General features: G+C 36.9%; 1 protein-coding gene across 12 annotated transcripts in view; it reads right to left on the bottom strand.

Annotated features, from left to right (window-relative positions):
* Positions 1-22791, bottom strand: part of DOCK7 (dedicator of cytokinesis 7) — a 220722-nt gene that overhangs the window by 38583 nt on the left and 159348 nt on the right. For 6 of the 12 annotated variants that reach the window (XM_046006260.1, XM_046006266.1, XM_046006289.1 and 3 more), the window contains 8 exons: positions 22189-22358; positions 21087-21241; positions 10815-10997; positions 10545-10704; positions 6978-7074; positions 3050-3146; positions 2615-2749; positions 1627-1779 (listed from right to left, as the gene is read on the bottom strand). In XM_046006260.1, coding sequence (XP_045862216.1) covers positions 1627-1779; positions 2615-2749; positions 3050-3146; positions 6978-7074; positions 10545-10704; positions 10815-10997; positions 21087-21241; positions 22189-22358 — 1150 coding nt within the window. The remainder of the gene's footprint in view (positions 1-1626; positions 1780-2614; positions 2750-3049; positions 3147-6977; positions 7075-10544; positions 10705-10814; positions 10998-21086; positions 21242-22188; positions 22359-22791) is intronic. The other 6 variants (XM_046006274.1, XM_046006297.1, XM_046006282.1 and 3 more) reach the window with 1 other exon arrangement.

Below are 22791 nucleotides of genomic sequence, written 5' to 3'. Positions count from 1 at the left end.
GGACATAAAATAGGAGATCACATGTGCGCTAACACTACTTAAAAAGAAATAGAAAAAAAAGATAAAATTGGAAAAAGAAAGAAAGGGTGTCATGGAGAGCACATTAGGTATATAGGACCCAGAAAAACCCACAATAAATAGAAATTTTAAATGTTAAAAAGGAAAAGAGAAAACGATGGGCAAAAAGTAAAGTAAAACAAAGCAAAACCAGTAAAGCGAAATAGATTCAACATATGTACAACTGGTACCTAGCAGAAAACCCCCAAACTCTGGAAGAAAATACTCAATTTTATATTCAAGAAAACTTTCTGAAATAAACTGAAAGTAGATAACATGTGTCTGAGAAAATTAACAAAAACTGTTCAATACCATGACACATTCTAGAAAAGGTATTTGATTTTAAATTTAAAGAGAATCCCTTTAGCAACTGGGAGGGGGAAAGTTATTTAAAAGGAAGAAAATATTAGGCTACCTTTAGGTATCTCTATAACAATATTTAAAGCCAGAAGAAAGTGGTATTCAAGTATCTCTTTTTCTTTTTTCTATTATGTGTTCTTTATGTGGTGTGTTTTACTGACCCTTCTCACCAGTCTTTTTTTTTTTTTTTCCATTCAAAGACTGAAGAAAAAAAACTTCATTGCTGTCCTTTAAGTGCAGAAAACAATCAAGAACTTGGGAAATATTATTCCCAAGAACTGTCTTGCACAAACAACTACAGGACAATATTTAGCCAAATAAGAGATGATTAAAGGAAAAAAAAGTAATAAAAGATAACAGTTGTGAATATCAATTTTCCAAATAAGAGGTAGAGGAGAAATAAATGATGTGTAGGCTTTAAATCACCTCTTTCAGTCCACCACGTGGACCAAAATAGCAAGGGTATAGAAAAATAATGTAATTAATATAGTATTTTAACTCAGTACTCTGAAATAAAGAACACTCTTTTTAAGGGCTTGAGCAACACTACACATCCACAGCACAAAAAAGTAGACATAGTTATCTAACATTGTAGAATCACAATGAAATAAAACTAAAAATTAACATCCAAACTTTAAAACCAAAAGGGCTGTAAACTCATTGGATTAAAAATACAAACTGAAACTACAAAATATCTATAAAACATGAACAATGAAAACATTACATATCAGAAACAATGAGATACCAAAAACAATGCTCAAAGGACAATCCTAGGCCTTAAATACTTATATAAGTAAAAATAAATGAGTTACACATTTAACTGAAAGAAAAAATACTACAAGTGAACAGATTATCAAATAAAACACTTCAATAAAAACATGGCACTCTTCAGACTGGCCCATAATCATAAAATATCAAGCCAAGACATTCAAACCTTTGATTTTCTTTATTAGCATTTTTATTTTACTTACTGGTAATAGTGAATTTTCCAAAAGCTCAAGATACATTTGCATTCTAAGTTGTGCTACTCTATGCTATCTGTAGTACAGGAAGCAAAAACTGGAGACCTGGGTTTTTGTAAGACAGCCGCAGAGTAAGAAATACCAGGAAAGTCTAGACTTACACAAAATGCCATGCTCCCCCCAAAACACATTTACTAGGTATCTGCAGAAGTTATATTCCTCTATAAACCTGGGGATAAATACTCACGTTGCCAATCTCAAAGTTCTGTCTCATGAGGAGGTAGAGTGAGGCGCTGGCGTGTGAGCGTATCGTACTGATGCTGCTGCTGCAGTGTCGGAGAAGCCGGAGGCATAAGTCCGCACACTGCTCGGTCTCTTCTTCAAACAAGAGTTCAGGGAACTGTAAAAAACACCACCACACAACAGTAACAACAAAACACCACCAACACGGAACTTCTGCGAAGTTCCAGAGGCATGTTAATATAGCCTGAACTAGAGAATTGTTAGGAGAGCCCAGTTTTTAAAAATGGTAAAGTGCTACTTGCTGATGCTTAATAATGCTTAATAATGTGGACCACAGAGCCAGGCCAGGTTTTCTCAGCCATAAATGGGCCTAATATTGTTATCTACAGGGGATTGTAGGACTATCTGAGATTAGATACTATGCACAAAACAATGTGGTAATGAACATGAAATAATTCTGCAATGTTTTTATTATAAAATGGTATACAAGTAACTCTCACTGGTTAAACCTTCATCGACAGCTCTGCATTCCATATTATTAGATGACTATGATAAAATAGGTACCTTCAAGATTTCAGAATATACCTATTTCCCAGGGAAAATGAACACTGGAAATAAATATTTGCAACAAACAAAAGTACCTTCTTTTCCATTCATCATGGGGTAAGTTAATGCCAATGGAATGAATTACTTACACCTTAAATTCTTTAACAAATCAAATAAATAAGGAATGAGATAAACAGAAAACAAAGAAAAGCTCCATAGTTAAAATTAGTTATGAATTTTGGGCCCATAGCCCAAAAGTGGTTAAGGGTGATCCAAATAAGAAAGAAATTACAAAAGGCAAACAGTAGAAAGAGGCAAAGAAGAATCATACATCTTAGGTTATTATTAAAATTTTAACTATATTAACCGAGTGTGTTAGATGATCTTACACAACATAAAGAGAGAAAGCAAAGTCTGATGAAACTGCATGTTCAAAAATGACCTACCTTTGACACCAGGGCTCTTTGTGTAGCAAAGCAGTGTTGTAGATAAACTGCGCTTTGGTTACAGGCCATGCTATGTAGTAGGACTTTCAGGACCCCACCAAGGATGCTTTCTTTGGATTCTGTTACAGAAACTGTCTACAATTTAAAAACAGATGAATAAAATAGAGATGTACCTGCAATTTGGCTAGGGAGACAGAATAGAAGGAAACAGTTTTCAAAAAATAGGAAAAGACCTAGGAGGACTTTAGGGAAAAGCAGTTGATTTGACTAAGGGAAGAACAGGGGAGAAAAAGAATGAATAGGATTTAAGTGAGAAAAAAAGAAAAATTTTTATGAACTATGGATGGTTCAATGTAATTGTATGGCTCAATAAATACTTCTGGCACAACCCCAATTTACCTAATCTATACTTTAAATTCCTCATGTGTGTCTTACCTGGACGACAATCTCTAATGTATCCAAAATGATTAGGTTTGCTTCAGTAGCCAGATTTCCATCAATCAGTGCTTCATGCTCAATCTCTGCTCTTGATCTAATACAAAATATTATAAGAAAATACATTTACATAGAACCACTATTAAAAAAAGACTTAAGATACACAGGAAGACAAACTTGGAACTATTTTTCAATACTTGCCTGAAAGAAAAATTTTAAGAGAATACAAAGACAGTATTTTACACAACAGGAAGTGTTTTCTTTTTGTCAACCATCAATACAGACTTTCTCACCCCATTCAGTCCCACAATACCACTGAAAGCATAAAAGTTTAGCTTTCAGAGATGTTTGCTACAGGAGGACACTGTTTTATTCTGAACAGCACTGACACTAGGTGGTGCTACGGGGACTTAAATGTAGGGTTGCTTCAAGTAAAGCAACCCTCAAATGTTTAGTACTCATCTTACCGTTTCAAGGATTTTCAATTTATTTATTTAAGATAAAAATACTTATTTTTTTCTTTTTTCTTTTTTTTTTTTTTTTTTTTTTTTTTTCTCATTTTATTTATTTTTTTCAGCGTAACAGTATTCATTCTTTTTGCACAACACCCAGTGCTCCATGCAAAACGTGCCCTCTCCATTACCCACCACCTGTTCCCCCAACCTCCCACCCCTGACCCTTCAAAACCCTCAGGTTGCCCCAACCTCCCACCCCTGACCCTTCAAAACCCTCAGGTTGTTTTTCAGAGTCCATAGTCTCTTATGGTTCGCTTCCCCTCCCCAATGTCCATAGCCCGCTCCCCCTCCCCCAATCCCACCTCCCCGCAGCAACCCCCAGTTTGTTTTGTGAGATTAAGAGTCATTTATGGTTTGTCTCCCTCCCAATCCCATCTTGTTTCATTTATTCTTCTCCTATCTCCTACCCCCCCTACTTATTTTTTTCTAAAGCATCTAAATTTTTTTTTTTTTTTTAAGATTTTATTTATTTATTTGACAGAGAGATCACAAGTAGGCACAGAGGCAGGCAGAGAGAGAGACAGAGAGAGAGGAGGAAGCAGGCTCTCTGCAGAGCAGAGAGCCCGACGTGGGACTTGATCCCAGGACCCCGAGATCATGACCTGAGCTGAAGGCAGAGTCTTAACCCACTGAGCCACCCAGGCGCCCCTAAAGCATCTAAATTTTCTATCAAAAATACAAATAAGGGGCACCTGGGTGGCTCAGTGGATTAAGCCACTGCCTTCGGCTCAGGTCATGATCTCAGGGTCCTGGGATCGAGCCCCACGTTGGGCTCTCTGCTCCGCAGGGAGCCTGCTTCCTCCTCTCTCTCTGCCTAGTTGTGATTTCTCTCTGTTAAATAAATAAAATATTTAAAAAAAAAATACAAATAAAACAAGTTGATGCAACAAAGTAGTTTACTTAAAGGGTAAAACTGACATTTGTTTTTTGGTAATACATATATAGAAACTATATTATACCAACGTAGACAGAACACATAAATCAAGGTGGAATTACAGGAACATATTAAATGCTAACTTTTCCAAGTTTCTGGATGTTCAAGCCTCTGAGTCTTTAATACTAGCACTTAGAACAATACATGAATTTACATTTTATAAATGAAAATCTTTCTAAAGATTTATTTATTTATTTGAGAGAAAGTAAGTGAGAGAGAGACAGCATGGGGAGGGGGTGGGGGAGGGAAGAGAGGTAAAGGAAGGAGCAGAGGGAGAAGCAGACCCCCTGCTGAACAGAGAGCCCTGATGCAATGTGGGCTCCAATCCCAGGACCCTGAGACCATGACTGGAGCTGAAAGCTGACTCTTAACCAACTGAGCCACCCAGGTGCCTCTTATAAATGAAATTTAAGGAGGAAATACAACATAAAATTAAACTGGGAAATACATATATAATGATCAAATTTAAAATTCCCATAAGGTTTTGTTTAGAAAGATGACAATAACATCATCGCTTAAACAAAAACAATCAGGAAAACACCATCACCAACAAAAGCTTCCTTAAAACACAGAGAAATGCAGAGAAAACACATTATACAAATGCAAAAGGAAGCAATATAGTATAATACCTCTCTGCTCTGTGAATTCTAAAAAACAAAACACATCTGGAAAAATAATCAAAGAAATGGACTTGGACAAAGAGAGAAAAGCGGACATACTTAAAGCTTAAGAATTGTTAAACGTTTATACTGAATTCAAAACCTGCTATGGTCTGAATAGTTGTGTCCCTGCAAAATTCATGTGTTGAAAATCTAATGCCCAAGACAATGCTACTAGCAGATGGGGCATTTGGAAGGTGATTAGGTCTTCAGGGTAGAACCTTCTTGAATGGGATCAGTGCCTTTATGCAAAAGGCTCAGGGAGTTTGCTTGCCCTTCCATCATCCAAGAACACAGCAAGAAATCTGTAATCCAGGGGCACCTGGCTGGCTCAGCTGGTTGCGCATCTGACTCTTGATTTTGGCTCAGGTCATGATCTCAGGGTCCTGGGATAAAACCATGTTTTGGTCTCCATGCTCAAGTCTACTTCAGGATTCTTCTCCCCCTCCCTCACTCACACTAAATAAATGAATAAATAAATAAATCTTTTTAAAAGGAAAAAAAAAGTCTGTAACCCAGATGAGGGCTTTCTCTAGACATCGAATCTGATAATGTCATTATCTTGAACTTCCCAGCCACCAGAAAGGTCAGAAATAAATTTCTGTTGTTTATAAGCAATGCAGCGTATTTTACTGTGTTAGAGCAACCTGAAGAGACTAAGACAGTTTCTTGTAATCCAAACCCTCACCTATATGGAACCAAGTCTATGACTTGCTCTTTGCTGGCTTATACAGAGCAGTCTTTCCTATGGTTTATGATGTCACTGTGTGTGAGCTAATATTTCTGCAAGTTTATTTGTGAAAATCCTCCACAGCCTGGTCACAAGATGGTTATCACACAGATGACCAAGTATCCTGATTTGCTTTAGGACAGGACTGAGGGACTCCCTGGAACACCAACATGGGTGTACTGCGCAAACTTGAATGAGTTGGTCACCATATTCTCAGAGTTTACTAGGTGAGTCAAGGTACTTGAGGGCTAACCTGTAATTACAAATACTCAAGAGAAAAATTTTAGCCCCTTGACTCAATGCACGTTTCATGCCAAGCAATTTTACCTGAGGTCACCTAGCCTTTGAGAAGGGTTTATTTCTAGCTTCCCATACACTGAAGGTATAGCCCTTTGGGATCTCAGAGCCAGGGAAGTACATTTTTAATTGTTTTTGGCAGTACGGTCAGTTAGCGAACCGATTTATCTCATGCTAGAAACAGAAGACCTGGAGTATTTTATCTTTCTTCAATTAAATTTTAAGGTCCAAGAGGGCGAAGACTAGCTTCCTAATTGTTGATGACATGGAAATATTTAGTTAGTTTGACTCCCAAAACATATTCAGAAATTGTTGCTGACTGGGGCGCCTGGGTGGCTCAGTGGATTAAGCCGCTGCCTTCAGCTCAGGTCATGATCTCAGGGTCCTGGGATCGAGCCCCGCATCGGGCTCTCTGCTCCGCGGGGAGCCTGCTTCCTCCTCTCTCTCTGCTTGCCTCTCTGCCTACTTGTGATCTCTCTCTCTGTCAAATAAATAAATAAAATCTTTAAAAAAAAAAAAAAAGGAATTGTTGCTGACTATATTTCAAAAGAAGGTATTTAGAGACAATTGTTGGAAACAAAATGGATAACATTCTGCTTTACTATACCACATGAAAAATTCTTCCCTCAAATCTTTTTTAATCCAAAATTTAAAAGCTAAATATAAGTATTTTGTTGTCTAAGATTTGAACACCTAATATATATATTTTTAAAAAGCTCACTAAAATTAGTGATTTTCCTCCTGCATTTGAAATCCAAAAAGCCCATCCGTAACATAAAATAAGTTATATTACTTGTCAAGCTTCTCAGTGTTTTGACGCCAGTGAGTCATATCCTTTCTCCATCTCAGATTTTCTTGACTTCCAAAGGCACTTCCAGATGGGCTTCTCTCTGTCAAATAAATTTCAAAGCCATTTTAAAAATGTTATTTCATTTGGACAACCTATATGCATATCTGCAAGTATACAAGAAATACTGCACAATGCCAACTTTATACATAGCCATTTTATCTTCAGCACAAGTAGGACACTAGTACTTTTTATCAAAACTTTACAGCAGTTACAGAAGAAATACACTTGTTACATGTAACATTAAAAAACCAACTCCCCTTTATTATAAGCAAACTTCAACACTGATTTTTTTTCAAAACTTAAACCATGGCTCATAAGGCCCTATGTAGAAAGGCCTTACTCTCCCTCCGGACTACACCACCACAGTTATTGTGTGTGTGTTCTCTGTGTCTGTATAGTCTCCCTCTACATGTTCCTGACTGACGACCTCTGCAGTGGCCGTTGTTCCTCTCATGTGATTATTCTTCCCACAAATTCTCACAGGCCAGTTATTCATCACCTCCACAGAAACGTCTTCCCCAACTCCCCCACACTTTTTTTCTTTTTTTAATTATTTTATTTATTTATTTGACAGACAGATCACAAGTAGGGAGGAGGAGCAGAAGGAGAGGGAGAAGCAGGATCCCAGCTGAGCAGGGAGCCCGACATGGGGCTCATTCCCAGGACCCTGAGTTCATGACCTGAGCCGAAGGCAGAGGCTTAACCCACTGAGCTACCCAGGCAGCCCTCTCCAACACTTCCTTTCCTCTTAATTGGCTTTATTTCTTTCCACAGCCCTTATGATCACAAGAATGTAAGCTATTTAAGAATGGAGAATATGCCTATTTTGTTTACCCCTTTATGTTCAGGGCTGACAATGTGTCTGGTAATACTGAGAGTTCAACAAGTTTTTGTTTAATATATAAACAAAATAAGAAGGATTCCTAAAGTAATTACTCCCTTTGGTCCACAGAAGTCAGGATGGGAGAAAGCTGGGGGCTTTCTCCCAAGGTTTCTGGGATGGAAAGCAGCCTGAATACTGGGGGCTCCTATAAGGGGTAGCAGCCATAGAACTGGTTTGTATAAATCCAGCAGAAATGAAGAAGCCATTTAGAATTGTGAGAGATACACACTTAAATGAGAGAATCAGCCATGATTTCAGTTTAAATAGAAAACTAGTGCTCCTTTTTGAAAAACCCAAGACTTAAAATTGGCTGGAAGGATGGGAAGAAAAAAAAAAAAAAGTAAAAATTCTGAGTTTACCCAGTTAACCCAGGCATCCCAAGAACTTCAATTAAAAAAAAAAAATAAGACTGACACATAGCATTATATTAGATTCAGATGCATAATGATTCGATATATGTTTACATTATTAAATGATCACTACTATAAATCTAGTTAACATCCATCACCAACGGATGCATCATCACGCATTGTAATTTTTTGATGATGACAACTTAAGACATACTCTCTTAGTAACTTTCAACGTACCATGCAGTATTATTAACTGTAGGCACCACACTGTACATTACATCCCTAGTACTTGTATGTTTTATAACCGGAAGTCTATACCGGTTGACCTCCTCCACGTATTCTGCCCATACCTTGCCCCACACTCAGGGCAACCACCTATCTGTTCTCTGTATCTATGAGTTTATTCACTTATTTATTTTATTTTTTTATTTTTTTTTTTAAAGATTTTATTTATTTATTTGACAGAGAGAGATCACAAGTAGGCAGAGAGGCAGGCAGAGAGAGAGGAGGAAGCAGGCTCCCCACGGAGCAGAGAGCCTGCTGCGGGGCTCGATCCCAGGACCCTGAGATCATGACCTGAGCCGAAGGCAGCGGCTTAATCCACTGAGCCACCCAGGTGCCCTTCACTTATTTATTTTAGATTCTACATAGAGAACTTCAGTTCTTATGTTCGTACAAAGATAGCTGTCCTAAGGCCACAGGCTTTAAAAACGTAACATACTGTTAACAGTTCCACTCTCTCTGACATTAAACCTTAGAAAGAACTGTAGTACAATACAGAGAACTACACTGGAAGTCAAAAGAGCCTGGTTTTGTCCCTTAGTTTATGACCTTAGGCAAGTTATTTACCTCTGGTGAGTTTCATTTTCTTTAACTTAAAGGTAAGGATAATCATTCATTAGATTCTGGTGATAATTAATGACCTAAATAAAAGTTAATTATCATGCTTTCATAGAGGGTTGTTGTATGTAATAAAGGAGTTAAAAGAAAATCTGTTAAGTACACTATAGACTGTATATAAACAAAAAGTGAAAAAAAATGGTGCTTTTAATTCTAAAGGCGAAGGTTTTGTATTCTTATGAAATTCCAAACATACAGGATCGCATATAAAATATATTTAAGTTTACACAGATAAATGATATTTATGTGTTTATGTGTTTATCTGTGTTTATGGCCTATCAGAAACATTAAAAATATTCATGTGAATGTGCAATATATATTGAACCATTAGCTTATGTCATATACATAGACGACTAAGCCATGTCCCTGACATTAAGGAGCTCTCAGCAACACTATTATTTGTCAGCTTAGAATTTATGAAATGTTTACACACACAGTCACTACAACGATGATCAGATCAGTTAGTTAAACTACCTTTTAAGTTCTCAAAACAATCACAAGTGGATGAGGAAAACGAAAGTGAGATTAAGTGGTTTGGCCAGGGTTATATGGCTAATGGATACCAGTACCTGGGATTAGAAATAGACCTCAAATGCTACTAACCTGTTTCTCTCCCTGACAAATTTGAGTCTGATGGACAATATATTTCCCTTAAATACAGGGTATATTAACTTATTGTGCCAAATACGAAGTTTTTAAGAGTAAAAAGTGATGCTATGTAGAAAGTATGGCACTAAGACTGAATCGTAAGGTCCACTATGGACTCTGGGTGATAACGATGTCTCAGTGCTGGTTCAGTACCAAGTTTAACAAGTCACCACTCTGGCGGGGGATGTCGATAGTGGGGATGGCAATGCATGTGTGTTAGGGAGTATATGGGAAATCTCTGTATTGTCAGCTCAGTTTTGCTGTGAACCTAAAACTGCTTTTAAGAAATCTGAAAAAGGGAACGGCGTTCTATTAATAATTACACAAGGGTAACAGGGATAAACTGGGACTCTCCAGAATAAATCAGGAAATATGTTCACCCTATTTAGAACTCTAACTTGAATTCTTACAGAGAAGTGGTTCCTCAAGTTAATTCACCATTTCATTTAAAAGACTTTTTAAGGGGTGCCTGGGTAGCTCAGTCGGTTAAGCATCCAACTTCAGATTTTGGCGCTGGTCACAATCTCACGGTTGTGAGATCAAGCCCTATGTCAGGTTCCAGGTATGGAGCCTGCTTAAGATTCTCTCTGTTCTCCCTCTGCTCCTCACCCTCCTTCCTCTCTAAAGCAAAAAAAACAGTAAAAAACACTTAAAAAGTGTAGAATCGTTGAAGACTTGCAACAATGATCACTATAATATATAGTTCAAGGAAACTGAAAAAATTCTCACCAGGAGAAGCTACTGTGTACGTACCAAGCTGTCCTCGACTTCGGCGCACCATTTCTTGCCTAGCACCTATGCTCCCAAGGATAGCTTCTTCAAGCTTTGCTCTCATGTCTTTTGATTTCTTAAAGGTCAAACTATTCATTCTTTCAAACACTTTCTTTCCCTAAAATTTAAACATTAGAAAAGAAGAAACATTGAGGAAATTTTCTTCTTCCTTTTCCATGTGATGGTTGCTTTCTCATTCTTCCCTGCAATGGCACAATGATCACTTACTTTGTACTCAAAGCAAGATACACAGAGATAAAGCAGATCTAGTAGGCGGTTTAGCTGCAGGACTGAGAGATCTGTAAACCACTTTTGTAGAACCGTCTCATCTGCATTCTTGAGAACCCAAAGTAGACAGATCAAAAGGCTCCGACTGGATTCTGCTGAAAAGGTAGTGTGTTGCCTGCCGCTCTGAAAATAAAGAACAGTAGGATGAGACAGATTGATCAATGGCCCTTTCTTTTGTGGGATTCTCAGGTGTTTTCTGCTAAATGCAATAAAACAAAAATTGCTGAAAAAAGCAAATATTTAAAAAGAACCATCTGATGGACACCATTTGGGTAGCTCAGTCAGTTAAGCGTCTGCTTTCAGTTTGGGTCATGATGTCAAGAGTCCTGGAATCAAGAACCACCTCGGGCTCCTTGCTCAGTGGGGAACCTGCTTCTCCTTCTCCCTCTGCCCCCCCCCCAACTTGTGAGAGGTGCATTCTCTCTCTTTTGCTCTCTCTCAGCCAAATAAAATCTTAAAAAAAATAATAAACCCACCATTTGATTTAGACAATACTTGAGTAAGTCACATAGAACCTTAAACTTCAGGTCCTGAGGTTTAATAAACTTTTCCTGGCATTGAAAGATTGTTTTAATTTATGGTAGGGTTTCCAGTAGACAATAAATACACGTTAATAGAAAACATCAAGGGAAAAAGCTAAAAGATCCTACTATTAAAACTGATGTATCTATTCTCATCATGTCTGATATAATATGGTAAATGGAAAAAAGTATTCAGTAAAAGTGATGTAAGAATAGAAAGTAGTAACAAAATGTTTACCAGGTTTAGAGAACCACAGTTTCCTCTCAAGGGCCACTGTTAGAGCAGATAAGGTGCAGGTGCTATTTTCAGTCTTCGGTCTGCATTACCATATAGTATGTGAGCTATAAGGGAAAAACTAACAAAAACCTGTCTATAAAACCATTTGTTCCATATTTATTCTGCTCTGGTCATCATGCTAAGCTCTCTCCTTATGTTATTTCTCATTTAGGCCTCCAACAATATTACCAAGCAGCTTGTATCATCTCAGTTTTATAAACAAGAATACTGGATGATAATAATGATGACGATGATGACAAAACACAACAAAATTTGCAATGTACTAGACACTATGCTAATCATTTTTTCTCATTTAATGCTCACAATGATTTTAGGAGTTGGTACTATTGCTATTTCTAGTTTACAGGTAAGGAAATGAAACGCTAGAGAGTAAACCAGGATTTTAGTCCAGGTTAACCAGACACTAAATCTATTCTTCACCATTATACTATATTCTAATATTTGGTGAAGTAAATATACTAAATAGTAAGAAGAAAGCCGTGGGGGCGCCTGGGTGGCTCAGTGGGTTAAGCCACTGCCTTTGGCTCAGGTCATGATCTCAGGGTCCTGGGATCGAGTCCCGCATCGGGCTCTCTGCTCAGCAGGGAGCCTGCTTCCGTCTCTCTCTGCCTGCCTCTCTATCTACTTGTGATCTCTGTCAAATAAATAAATAAAATCTTTTAAAAAAAAAAAAAAAAGAAAGAAAGCCGTGGAAGAGATGTTGAGAGGAAAACATGGAGGAAAGCAGAACATACTTAACTGCTGGGGTCATGATCTCAACCACTACCCTAATCGCTCTGCTGTCCGGGATGATGAAAATGAAGCCAGTCGACTCTTGTAAGATGCTTATTACTCTGTGCCCTTCACTGTACCAAACACTTTATGCATATGAACTTATTTATCCCTTGCACCCACCCAAAGAGATAAATATTATTACGTAACCCATCTTATAGACCAGAAAACCAAGACACTGAGAAGTATTTCATACATGTATTTTGCAGTAAATACCAGGACTGAGATTCAAATGCAGAGAGAGTGCTCCAGACAGCACTTTTCTATGTTCACTGCCTCTCACGGATGCATGCACATGTAAATGAATCACCTACATAAATTCACTGAACCAAATTACACAATAACCAAATTAAGAGCCCAATGGTTTGGTTTAATGTAATATTAGATACAGTTAGAAGAAACGAATAAACTGGAATATAGATCAAAAGAAACAACCTAGCACGAAGCACAGGTCAACAAAAAGATGGACTACACAGAACAAGAGGAGACACAGAGGATAGGATAGAGAGGACTCATAGATGTTGAACTGGAATACAAAAAGAGGAAAGACAGAATGGAGAAGAGGACATATTTGGGCACATAATAGTTGAGAATTTCATAGAACTGAAGAAAGATGCTGAACCACTGATTTAAGAAGTCCAAAAAATACCAAGCAAAATAAATAAATTTAAAACTAGATGGAAGAGTGAAACCACAGAAGATCAGTTCTGAGGAGGCTAGCATAAAAAAGAGGGGGAGGGGCGCCTGGGTGGCTCAGTGGGTTAAAGCCTCTGCCTTCAGCTCAGGTCATGATCCCAGGGTCCTGGGATCGAGCCCCGCATCGGGCTCCCTGCTCACCGGGAGCCTGCTTATCCCTCTCTATCTGCCTGTCTCTCTGCCTACTTGTGATGTCTGTCTGTCAAATAAATAAATAAAATCTTTTAAAAAAATGTTAAGCACATTAAATTCATATTAAATTTAGTTATACAAAATTAAATGATTTTAAACACTCTAGTGAGACAAAAATAAACAGATTTTAAAAATTTAAGACAAAATCTAACTACATGCTATTTATAAAAGACATCTAAAACATAAATTTCAAACATTTAAAACACAAGAAAAAACGCTGAAAGTAAAGGATGGAAAAACTTGTATCTCAGAAGAAACCTAGCATAACTAAACTAATATACAAAGTAGACTTGAAGGTTAAAAAAAAGTATTACAGTTCACTTTGATGAAAGATGAAATCCATAAAAAAACATAATTTAAAATTAGATATTTCATAATAAGGCCTCAAATGAAACTAAACCTGACAAAATGACAAGTTATTAAAAAACCATGACTGTAGTGGGGTATTAGAATAAGCAGACAGAATTCAGTAAAAAGAAACAAAGGTTTAAACAGTAAGATTAACAAATTGGAAATATTAGGTGTAATGGACAAATACAGAACAATGAAGACTATGCATTTTCAAATACATGAGCAATTTGCAAAAACTCACTATATACAAGACCATAAAAACCATTTGCCACAAATATAACAAGATGAAATTACACAAAGTTCTCTGATTATGAAATCAGGCCAAAACCAGAAGCATAGGATCATGAGAAATTTTCCTATGACCACACACACACACACACACACACACACACACATTTTGTGGGGGGTACAGAGGGAGAGGGAGAGAGCAATTTTTTTTTAATTTTTAAAAATAATTTATTTGACAGAGAGAGAGAGCGAGAGCGAGAGAGAGCACACCCAAGCAGAGACTAGCAGGGAGAGGAAGAAGCAGGCTCCTTGCTGGGGCTCAATCCCAGGACCCTGGGATTATGACCTCAGCCAAAGGCAGCTGCCAACCAAATGAGCCAAGAGGGCAAATTTTAAGCAGGCTCCACATTTTGCCAGTGCGGAGTCTACACAGGGCTTTATTTCACAACCCTGAGATCATGACCTGAGCCAAAATCAAAAGCTGGATGCTTATTTGACTGAGCTACCCAGGCACCTCACCTTATGATTAGAATTTTTAAAAATTTTTTATTCAAATTCAATTTAATAAACACATACTGTATTATCAGTGTTAGGGGTAGAATATAGTGATGCATCAGTTGCATACAACACCCAGTGATCATTATCATTATCTTTATCATGTCCTCCTTAATGTTCATCGCCTAATTACCCCATCCCTCTGTCCACCTTCCAACAACACTCAGTTTGTTTCCAAGTGTTAAAAGTTTCTTACGGTTTTGCCTCCCTCTTTGTTTTCATATTATTTTTCCCCTTCCCTTCCCCTATGTTCATCTGTTTTGTTTCTTAAATTCTACATGGGTGAAGTCATATGGTATTTGTCTTTCTCTGATTTATTTTGCTTAGCATAATACCCTCTAGTTCATTTGCATGATTTCATTCTTTTTGATGGCTCAGTAATATTCCAGTGTGTGTGTATGTGTGTACACACCACTTCTTTAACCATTCATCTGTCGATAGACAGATGGGCTCTTTCCTTAGTTTGGCTATTGTGGACATTGCTGCTATAAACACTGGGGTACATGTGCCCTTTCAAATCACTATGTTTGCATCCTTTGGAAAAATACCTAACAGTGCAATTGCTGGGGCATAAGGTAGCCCTATTTTTAACTTTTTTTTTTTTTTTTTAAGATTTTATTTCTTTATTTGACAGAGAGAGATCACAAGTAGATAGAGAGGCAGGCAGAGAGAGAGGGAGGGAAGCAGGCACCCTGCTGAGCAGAGAGCCCGATGCGGGACTCGATCCCAGGACCCTGGGATCATGACCCGAGCCGAAGGCAGCGGCTTAACCCACTGAGCCACCCAGGCGCCCCTATTTTTAACTTTTTGATGAACCTCTATGTTCTCCAGAGTGGCTGTACCAGTTTGCATTCCCACCAACAGTGTAAGAGAGTTCCCCTTTTCTGCATCCTCACCAACATCAGTTGTTTCCTGACTTGTTAATTTAAGCCATTCTGACCCGTGTGAGGTGGTTATTTCATTGCGGTTTTGATTTGTTTGCCAAATGATGTTGAGCATTTGTTCATGTGTCTCTTGACCATTTGTAGGTCTTCTTTGGAGAAAGACTAAACATTTTAAAACAAAAACTTAGAGCCTAAAAATCTAAAAAAAATCATAATGCACTTTAGATCTACTTTTGAGCTGAATAATAAAAATACTTCATATAAATTGTGGCATGTAACTAAAACAATAACTAAAGGAAAATGTACAGGCTTATAATATGTACCAAAGAAGAAATGATGAAAATTAGTGAGCTAAGCACCCACCTCAAGTTAGAAAAAGAACAATATAAACCCAAAGGAAATAGAAGACAGTAAAAAAAGATAAACATTCAAAAGTGAGGATCAAGGGGCACCTGGGTGGCTCAGTGGGTCAAAGCCTTTGCCTTTGGCTCAGGTCATGATCCCGGGGTCCTGGGATTGAGCCCCACGTTGAGCTCTTTGCTCAGCAGGGAGACTGCTTCCCCCTCTCTCTCTGCCTGCCTCTCTGCCTACTTGTGATCTCTATCTGTGAAATAAATAAATAAAATCTTTTTTAAAAAAGTGAGGATCAGGGGCGCTTGGGTGGCTCAGTGGGTTAAGCCGCTGCCTTCGGCTCAGGTCATGATCTCAGGGTCCTGGGATCGAGTCCCGCAACGGGCTCTCTGCTCAGCGGAGAGCCTGCTTCCCTTCCTCTCTCTCTGCCTGCCTCTCTTGTGATTTCTGTCAAATAAATAAAATCTAAAAAAAAAAAAAAAAAAAAAAAAGTGAGGATCAACAGGCCCCAAACTGGTTTTTATGAAGACTAAAGATATACACAAATTTTTGTTGAGATTGATGCAAGACAAAGGGTACAAAAAGCCAACCACAGATATGAAACTATTTATATCCACTACAGATGATACAGACTTTTTCTACTGGAGTAAAATTTACACAAATCAGTGTAAAAGGAAACAGAACAGTTGAATAGTCTTACAGTCATTAAAGAAATTAAATCAGTAATTTTTAAATTTTCAAAAAAGAAAACTACAAGTACAGATGGCATCACCCACAGGTTCTCCAAATATTTCAGGAAGAAATAACTCCAATTTTAAACACGTCCTTCCAGAGAACAGAATAAAAGGGTAAACTCCCTTTTAAATTTAAATTGGCTAACCTAACCCTGATTTCAAAACCTGTAAAGAACATTATGAGAAAAATATCACAAGCAGTTGTTTACCTACAAGCATAAATACATGAATCTTAAATTGTGCCACACAAAATCCATTAATATACAAGAAGTCGGTTTAATTCGGCAATTGAAGGTAGGTTTAACACTAGGAAATCAATTGAAGGGGTCACAGTAAAAGATTTAAAAGCAAAGTAATACAAGCGTCTCAATGGATCCAAAGAGAGCATGATAAAATTCACCTAGTCATAATTAAAAAACAGAACTCTTAGCAAACCAGGAACAGAAAGACGACTTTCGCAATGTAAGAAAGGATAGTTGGAAAAAACCAAACACCAAAAAATCCCCCCAAAACTATAGCACTTATGTGTAAGAATGAAATGTTGCAAGTTTGCACTTTTAAGGATGCCAACTACTGTCACTTGTATTCAGCAATGTACTGAAGTTCTGGCCTGCAAAGTTAGTTGTGGAAAAAACTTGAAAGTAAGAAACCAACTGCCATTATTCACAGATGACAGGATTGTGTATGTAGAAAAAAATCTACACATGTTATTAGTTTAGCAATTCTGCTGGAAATAAGCATCACTGTATAAAATTAGTTCTATTTCCACACAAAATTAATCAATAGTTGGAAAAAGAATTTTTGAAAAAGAGGACACTCATAAGATTATATATATATGTATCACATGTAATTTTATAATATAAAAATAAAAAATAGCAAGGACCAAAACCATATCTATAAAAGATGTACTAGGCTGCTGCTATTTTTTTTTTTTTTAAGATTTTACTTGTTTATTTGACACAGAGAGAGATCACAAGTAGACAGAGAGGCAGGCAGAGAGAAAGGGGGAAGCAGGCTCCCCGCTGAGCAGAGAGCCCGATGTGGGGCTCGATCCCAGGACCCTGAGATCATGACCTGAGCCAAAGGCAGAGGCTTAATCCATTGAACCACCCAGGCGCCCCTGTACTAGGCTTCTTTAGTGAAAACTATAGGGGCTCCTGGGTGGCTCAGTTGGTTAAGCGTCTGTGTTAGGCTCAGGTCATGATCTTGGGGTCTTGGGACTGAGCCCCACATCAGGCTCCCTGCTCAGAGGGGAGTCTGCTTCTCCCTCTCCCTCTTGCCCTGCTTGTGCTTTATTTCTCTCTCCCAAATGAATAAAATATTAGAACAAAAAACAACCTATAAAAGTTTCTATGTTCACAGATGTTAAAGAAGATCTAAATAATAGGGAGATCCATCATGTTCAAGGATTAAGAGATTCAGTAGTGCAAAAATGCCAGTTTTCACCAAAATTGATCCATATACTCATTATAATCTCAGCCCAAATCCTCACAGGTTCATTGGTTTTTGTTTTTTTTTTTTATTTACTTTAGTGGAACATCATAAGCTGATTTTAAAATTTATGTTAAAAACCTTTTTTTATATGCATGAGAGCTTTTTCTACATGAGAGACCATATTGAGGTAGTACTCCAGAGGAGTAGGCAAAATAATCTCTTAATAAACAGTGCTGAGATAATTTGGTTTAATATAAATTAATGAATGAACAAACCTGAATCCCAGATTCTACTGTTCATAAAAAATTCCAGGTATATTTTAGGATTAAATATGAAAGAACAAAAAAAACATTTGGAAAAGTAACAGGAAATATCTTCAAAATCTTAGAATAGGGATCAAATTTTTAAAGATACAAAAAACATTAGTTGTAAAGGAAAAGACTGACAAATTTTTAAGTGTTTTAAATAAGGCACTCTAGTCACCAAATTCACCATGAAGTGTTAAAGGCAAGTCACAAAAAAAAAGATATATCTGAATCACTTATAATTGACAGTGGATTTGATCCAGAACATATAAACTCATACAAATTATAAAAAAAGGCAGACAACCAAATGGCAAATGGGCAAAAAAATGCTAGAACCTCAACACCTCAACAGAGAAAATTCAAATGGCCAACATGTATACGAAGAAGTGCATACCCTCATAAGGCACCAGGGAAATGAAAGCTGAAATGAGATACAACTATAAAGTATCAGATTGAAAAAAATCTTCAAGTCTGAAAAATCTAAATGCTGATGAACATGTGAAAGAATGGGAACTCTCATACTGTAGGTAAAGTATAAATTGAGACAAACCCTTTGGAAAAATACCCAGGTATATCTGGTATAAATATACATATTCTTTAACACAGAAAATTCAACTCCTAGGGAAATAATCTAAATAAAAGTGCATATATATACAAGATACATGTAAAGAAATCCACAGGGGGAAAAAAAAAAGAAATCTATAGGATGACTATTTGAAATAATCAAAGATCAGAAGCCATTCATGCATCTAAGAACAGAATGGGTCAATAAACTGAACTATATAGTCAATCAACTTATAGACATATAGAAATGAAAATCAGTAAATGATAGCTACATTTTATAACACGGATGAAAACTAAAGATATAACAACAATAAATTACAGTATTTAGGGATGCAAAGTTGAATGGCAAAAGTATAAGCAAATAAGCAATTACTTCATTAGTTAGGACAGAGGGCAGCTTGGTGGATAGCTGTAGTAGGGAAGGGCATGCTAAAGATTTCTGAAAGGAGCCAACGTTCTATATTTTGTCCTGAGTGCTGGTTACAAAGGCGTTCATTTCACAATATTTTATAAATTTGAACATTTATGCTTCATGTACTTTTTAACACATATATTTCACACAAGAAAAGTTTTTAAAAATGAAAAGGAAGGTCAAAAAAAGTTGAGCGCAGTGGTCATTTTGGGCAGAGACAGGGACTGAACTGAGGGCAGAGTGGAAACTTTCAAGGAATTTGCAATGTTCTATCCTGAAGCTAGGCGGTAGGTACACTATTGTTTCTTCTATTAATGATACCTTAATTGTGCATGTACTTTTGATATTATACATACTAAATATATAAAGTACCAGTGATAAAAGAAAACTGATAAATTGGAAGTCAGCACTTCAAATGACACAAACAAGAAAGCAAAGATAGTCCACAAAATGGGAGAAAATACTTGCAAATCATCTAAGAGATTTGTACTCAGAATATATACAGAACTCTTTCAACCTGATAACAAGAAAATGAGTGACACAGTACTAAAATGGTAACAAAGATGGATGAACTTTTCTCTAAATAAGGCATACAAAAGAGAGGCATCGTTAAACAAATGAACAGATGCTCAACATCAGCAGACATGAGGGCAGTGCAAATCAAAACCACAGTGAGATACTACTCTATACCAAGGTGGTTATGATTAAAAAAAATTGACAGTAACGAGTGTTGGGGAGGATTGGAGAAACAAGAATTTTTATTTATTGCTGGTGAGAATGTAACATGGGGCAGCCACCTTTAAAAGAATTTAGAAGTGTCTGAAAATGTTACACACAGAGATACCATATACTTCTAGATACCTATCTAAGAGAAACAAAAACATGCATGCACACAAAGACAAGCACACAAACGTTCATAGCAGCATTATTCCTAAGCCAAAAACTGGAAAGGATCCAAATGTTCATCACCTGACAAATGGATAAAAATCTGGTATAGCAATACAAAAGAGTACTACTTGGCAACTAACTAAATAAATAAATAAATTAAGATGTGCTGAAGCACATGACAACGTGGCTGAATCTCAAAAACTTTACATGGGGTCAAAGAAGCCAGACACAAAAGATCACAGTGTATAATTCCATGTATATGAAATGTCCAGAATAGGCAAGCCTATACAGATATACAGACAGAAAGTAGGTGAGTTGATGCTTAGTGCTGGGGGGAAATACAGAGTGGCTCTTAATAGGCATAAGCAATCTTCTTGGGGTGATGGAAATACTCTAGATTGTGGTGATGGCCACACAGCTCTGTAAAGACATTAAAAACCATGAAACCATACACTTAAAATGGGTGAATCTTTCGATATGTAAACTATCTCACTAAAACTTGTAGTTGTCAGGACAGCTTCCACAAGTAGCACATTTTTCTGAAAGGAAGTCTTAGAACTTGATCTTGCTCTGTCGGCAGTTTGTTTCCTCTTTGCTCCCATATCCTTCCCTCTCTAAGGGGGAAAAGGGGGCAGAGTACCTACTGATTTCTTTAAAACATGCAACAGTATAAATCTTAGGAGATTTAAAAAAAGCATTTCAAAAAAAAAAAAAAAAGCATTTCAATTGCTAAATAACTGAAAATATTTCTTGGAGTTGAAGAACAAAATGAATTCTGAAAATAAAGAAAATGGGTCATATACAATAAGGTAACTTCCAAAATTCTGAATGATGGAATCCAGAGCTTTATACCATAAACTCTGAGGTATTAGTAATTTTTAAAGCAACTGAGTACAAGATGCACAATATTCTTAGAATCTTAGTTTCCACAAAGTGAATGAAACCCAGAGTACTCTTGCATCTTGCATTTACTCTTGCTTGTAAATATCTCTTCCTAGAAAAAACTTGTGCAGGAGGGTAGTTCTTACCGATGATGTGAGGAGGAAACTGCCAGGCCTCGTTAGTTGAGGAACTGATGTTCCTGCAATTGCCATGGCAACTGTCTGGCTTATCATGCTTCCGCTCTCACTTTCATAGTCATCAGGGGCTATACAAATTGGTCTTCCTCGTTGATTGTGAGTTTCTAGAAAAAATAAAACCAAAACAAATAACAAAATTTCCACTTGGTTAATTAACTGTTAATTAACAGTTATTGAGCAATTTCCTATTCTCTATAACTCTTTAAAAGTAAAACCTGTTAACCTGAAATATTTATCATTAGATTTTATTTTCAACAATATTTTAAACATTAATTCATTCCTACAGTAATAACTTATAGTTTTGTAGAGAACTTGCTAGTCAAAGAAGATATAATAATATAAACATTTCTGCCTTCAGATCAGGAAGCCCACTTTGGAGATAAAAAATACTGGTTGAACTATTCACTGTCAGTCCCTTAAGACACTGAGTTGGCTATCTTTGTATCACTGCCTCTGTTCAAATTCTTAATACGTAACGGGTACTCAATAAATGTTTGGTTTTGTTTTTTTAAATGCAAACTACAGAGTTTTCTTTAGGATAAATGAAGAAATTCAAGAAATTCTAAATATGGAAAGCAAGAGCAATAAAACTTTGTGAGTTCTAGTTTTTAAAAAAGCAACATAACTTCAACTTCTTAACCCTGTGTTAACAATAAACCTAATTCTTGTTATTCAGGTAAATATTAATTTCAATTACACATATGAATAAAAATGAGGCTGAAGGTAGACATCTGCTGTCTTATATACATATTTTTGGATGCACAGTACAGTCTCATACCAAAAAACCTATTTTCTAATAGGTAGGTACAGAAGTTTTTTTATAAATCATTTAAAAACTCATCATAAGAACTACTTAAGGAAAGCCTGCAGTGAATTCTCTCACGTAGTCAAAAGTTATTCAGTAATATGGTTAAATATTTACAGTTTACTTATGTCAGTGCACATTTCCTTGTATTGTTTTTCCTAAAATAAGATCTTTAAGCTTCGAGATATTTCTAAAACTTGGAAACACTGAGATTTCCTTCAGGATGTGTTTAAATACACGAAGTACCTGTAAAGTCATAAAGCTGAGGAACAGTTTCCATGATGATGCCAATCAGAGGCAGATACAACATGGCCACCCTCGCCTTTGTCTGGGGGTCAGAGTACCGTGGGTCTGAGTCGTGACTGGATAGTAAATTGTGTACCATATTGATGACTTTCTTGTGCAACCCGAACAGTCTATTTAAAAAGAAGATGAAGCAGCAGCATCAGCAGTAAGGTCACAGAGATTAGTTAATATCTTTAAAGCAAACAGTAACTCACAGTACTGAATCAACTTTGTTAAACTTTGCCAAATATTTGCATGAATTCCTATGAAACGCTTCTCATTATAAAATTAACAAATTAACTCTCTCTATATAATAAAGTAAAGATGGAGGGGAAAAGAAATGCTAAACAAATTCACCTAGGAGTAAATCTAATTTATTTTTACATTAACTCATTAGTGCATATTCATATTAAAGAACTTAAGACCTATTATGGTTATATTTTAAAGAAAAAAAATCCCGGGCGCCTGGGTGGCTCAGTGGGTTAAAGCCTCTGCCTTCGGCTCAGACCATGATCTCAGCGTCCTGGGATCGAGCCCCGCATCGGGCTCTCTGCTCAGCGGGGA

This window comes from Meles meles, chromosome 1 (genome assembly GCF_922984935.1).
Source record: "Meles meles chromosome 1, mMelMel3.1 paternal haplotype, whole genome shotgun sequence".
NCBI lineage: Eukaryota > Metazoa > Chordata > Mammalia > Carnivora > Mustelidae > Meles > Meles meles.
This window is presented reverse-complemented; position numbering and strand designations above follow the sequence as displayed.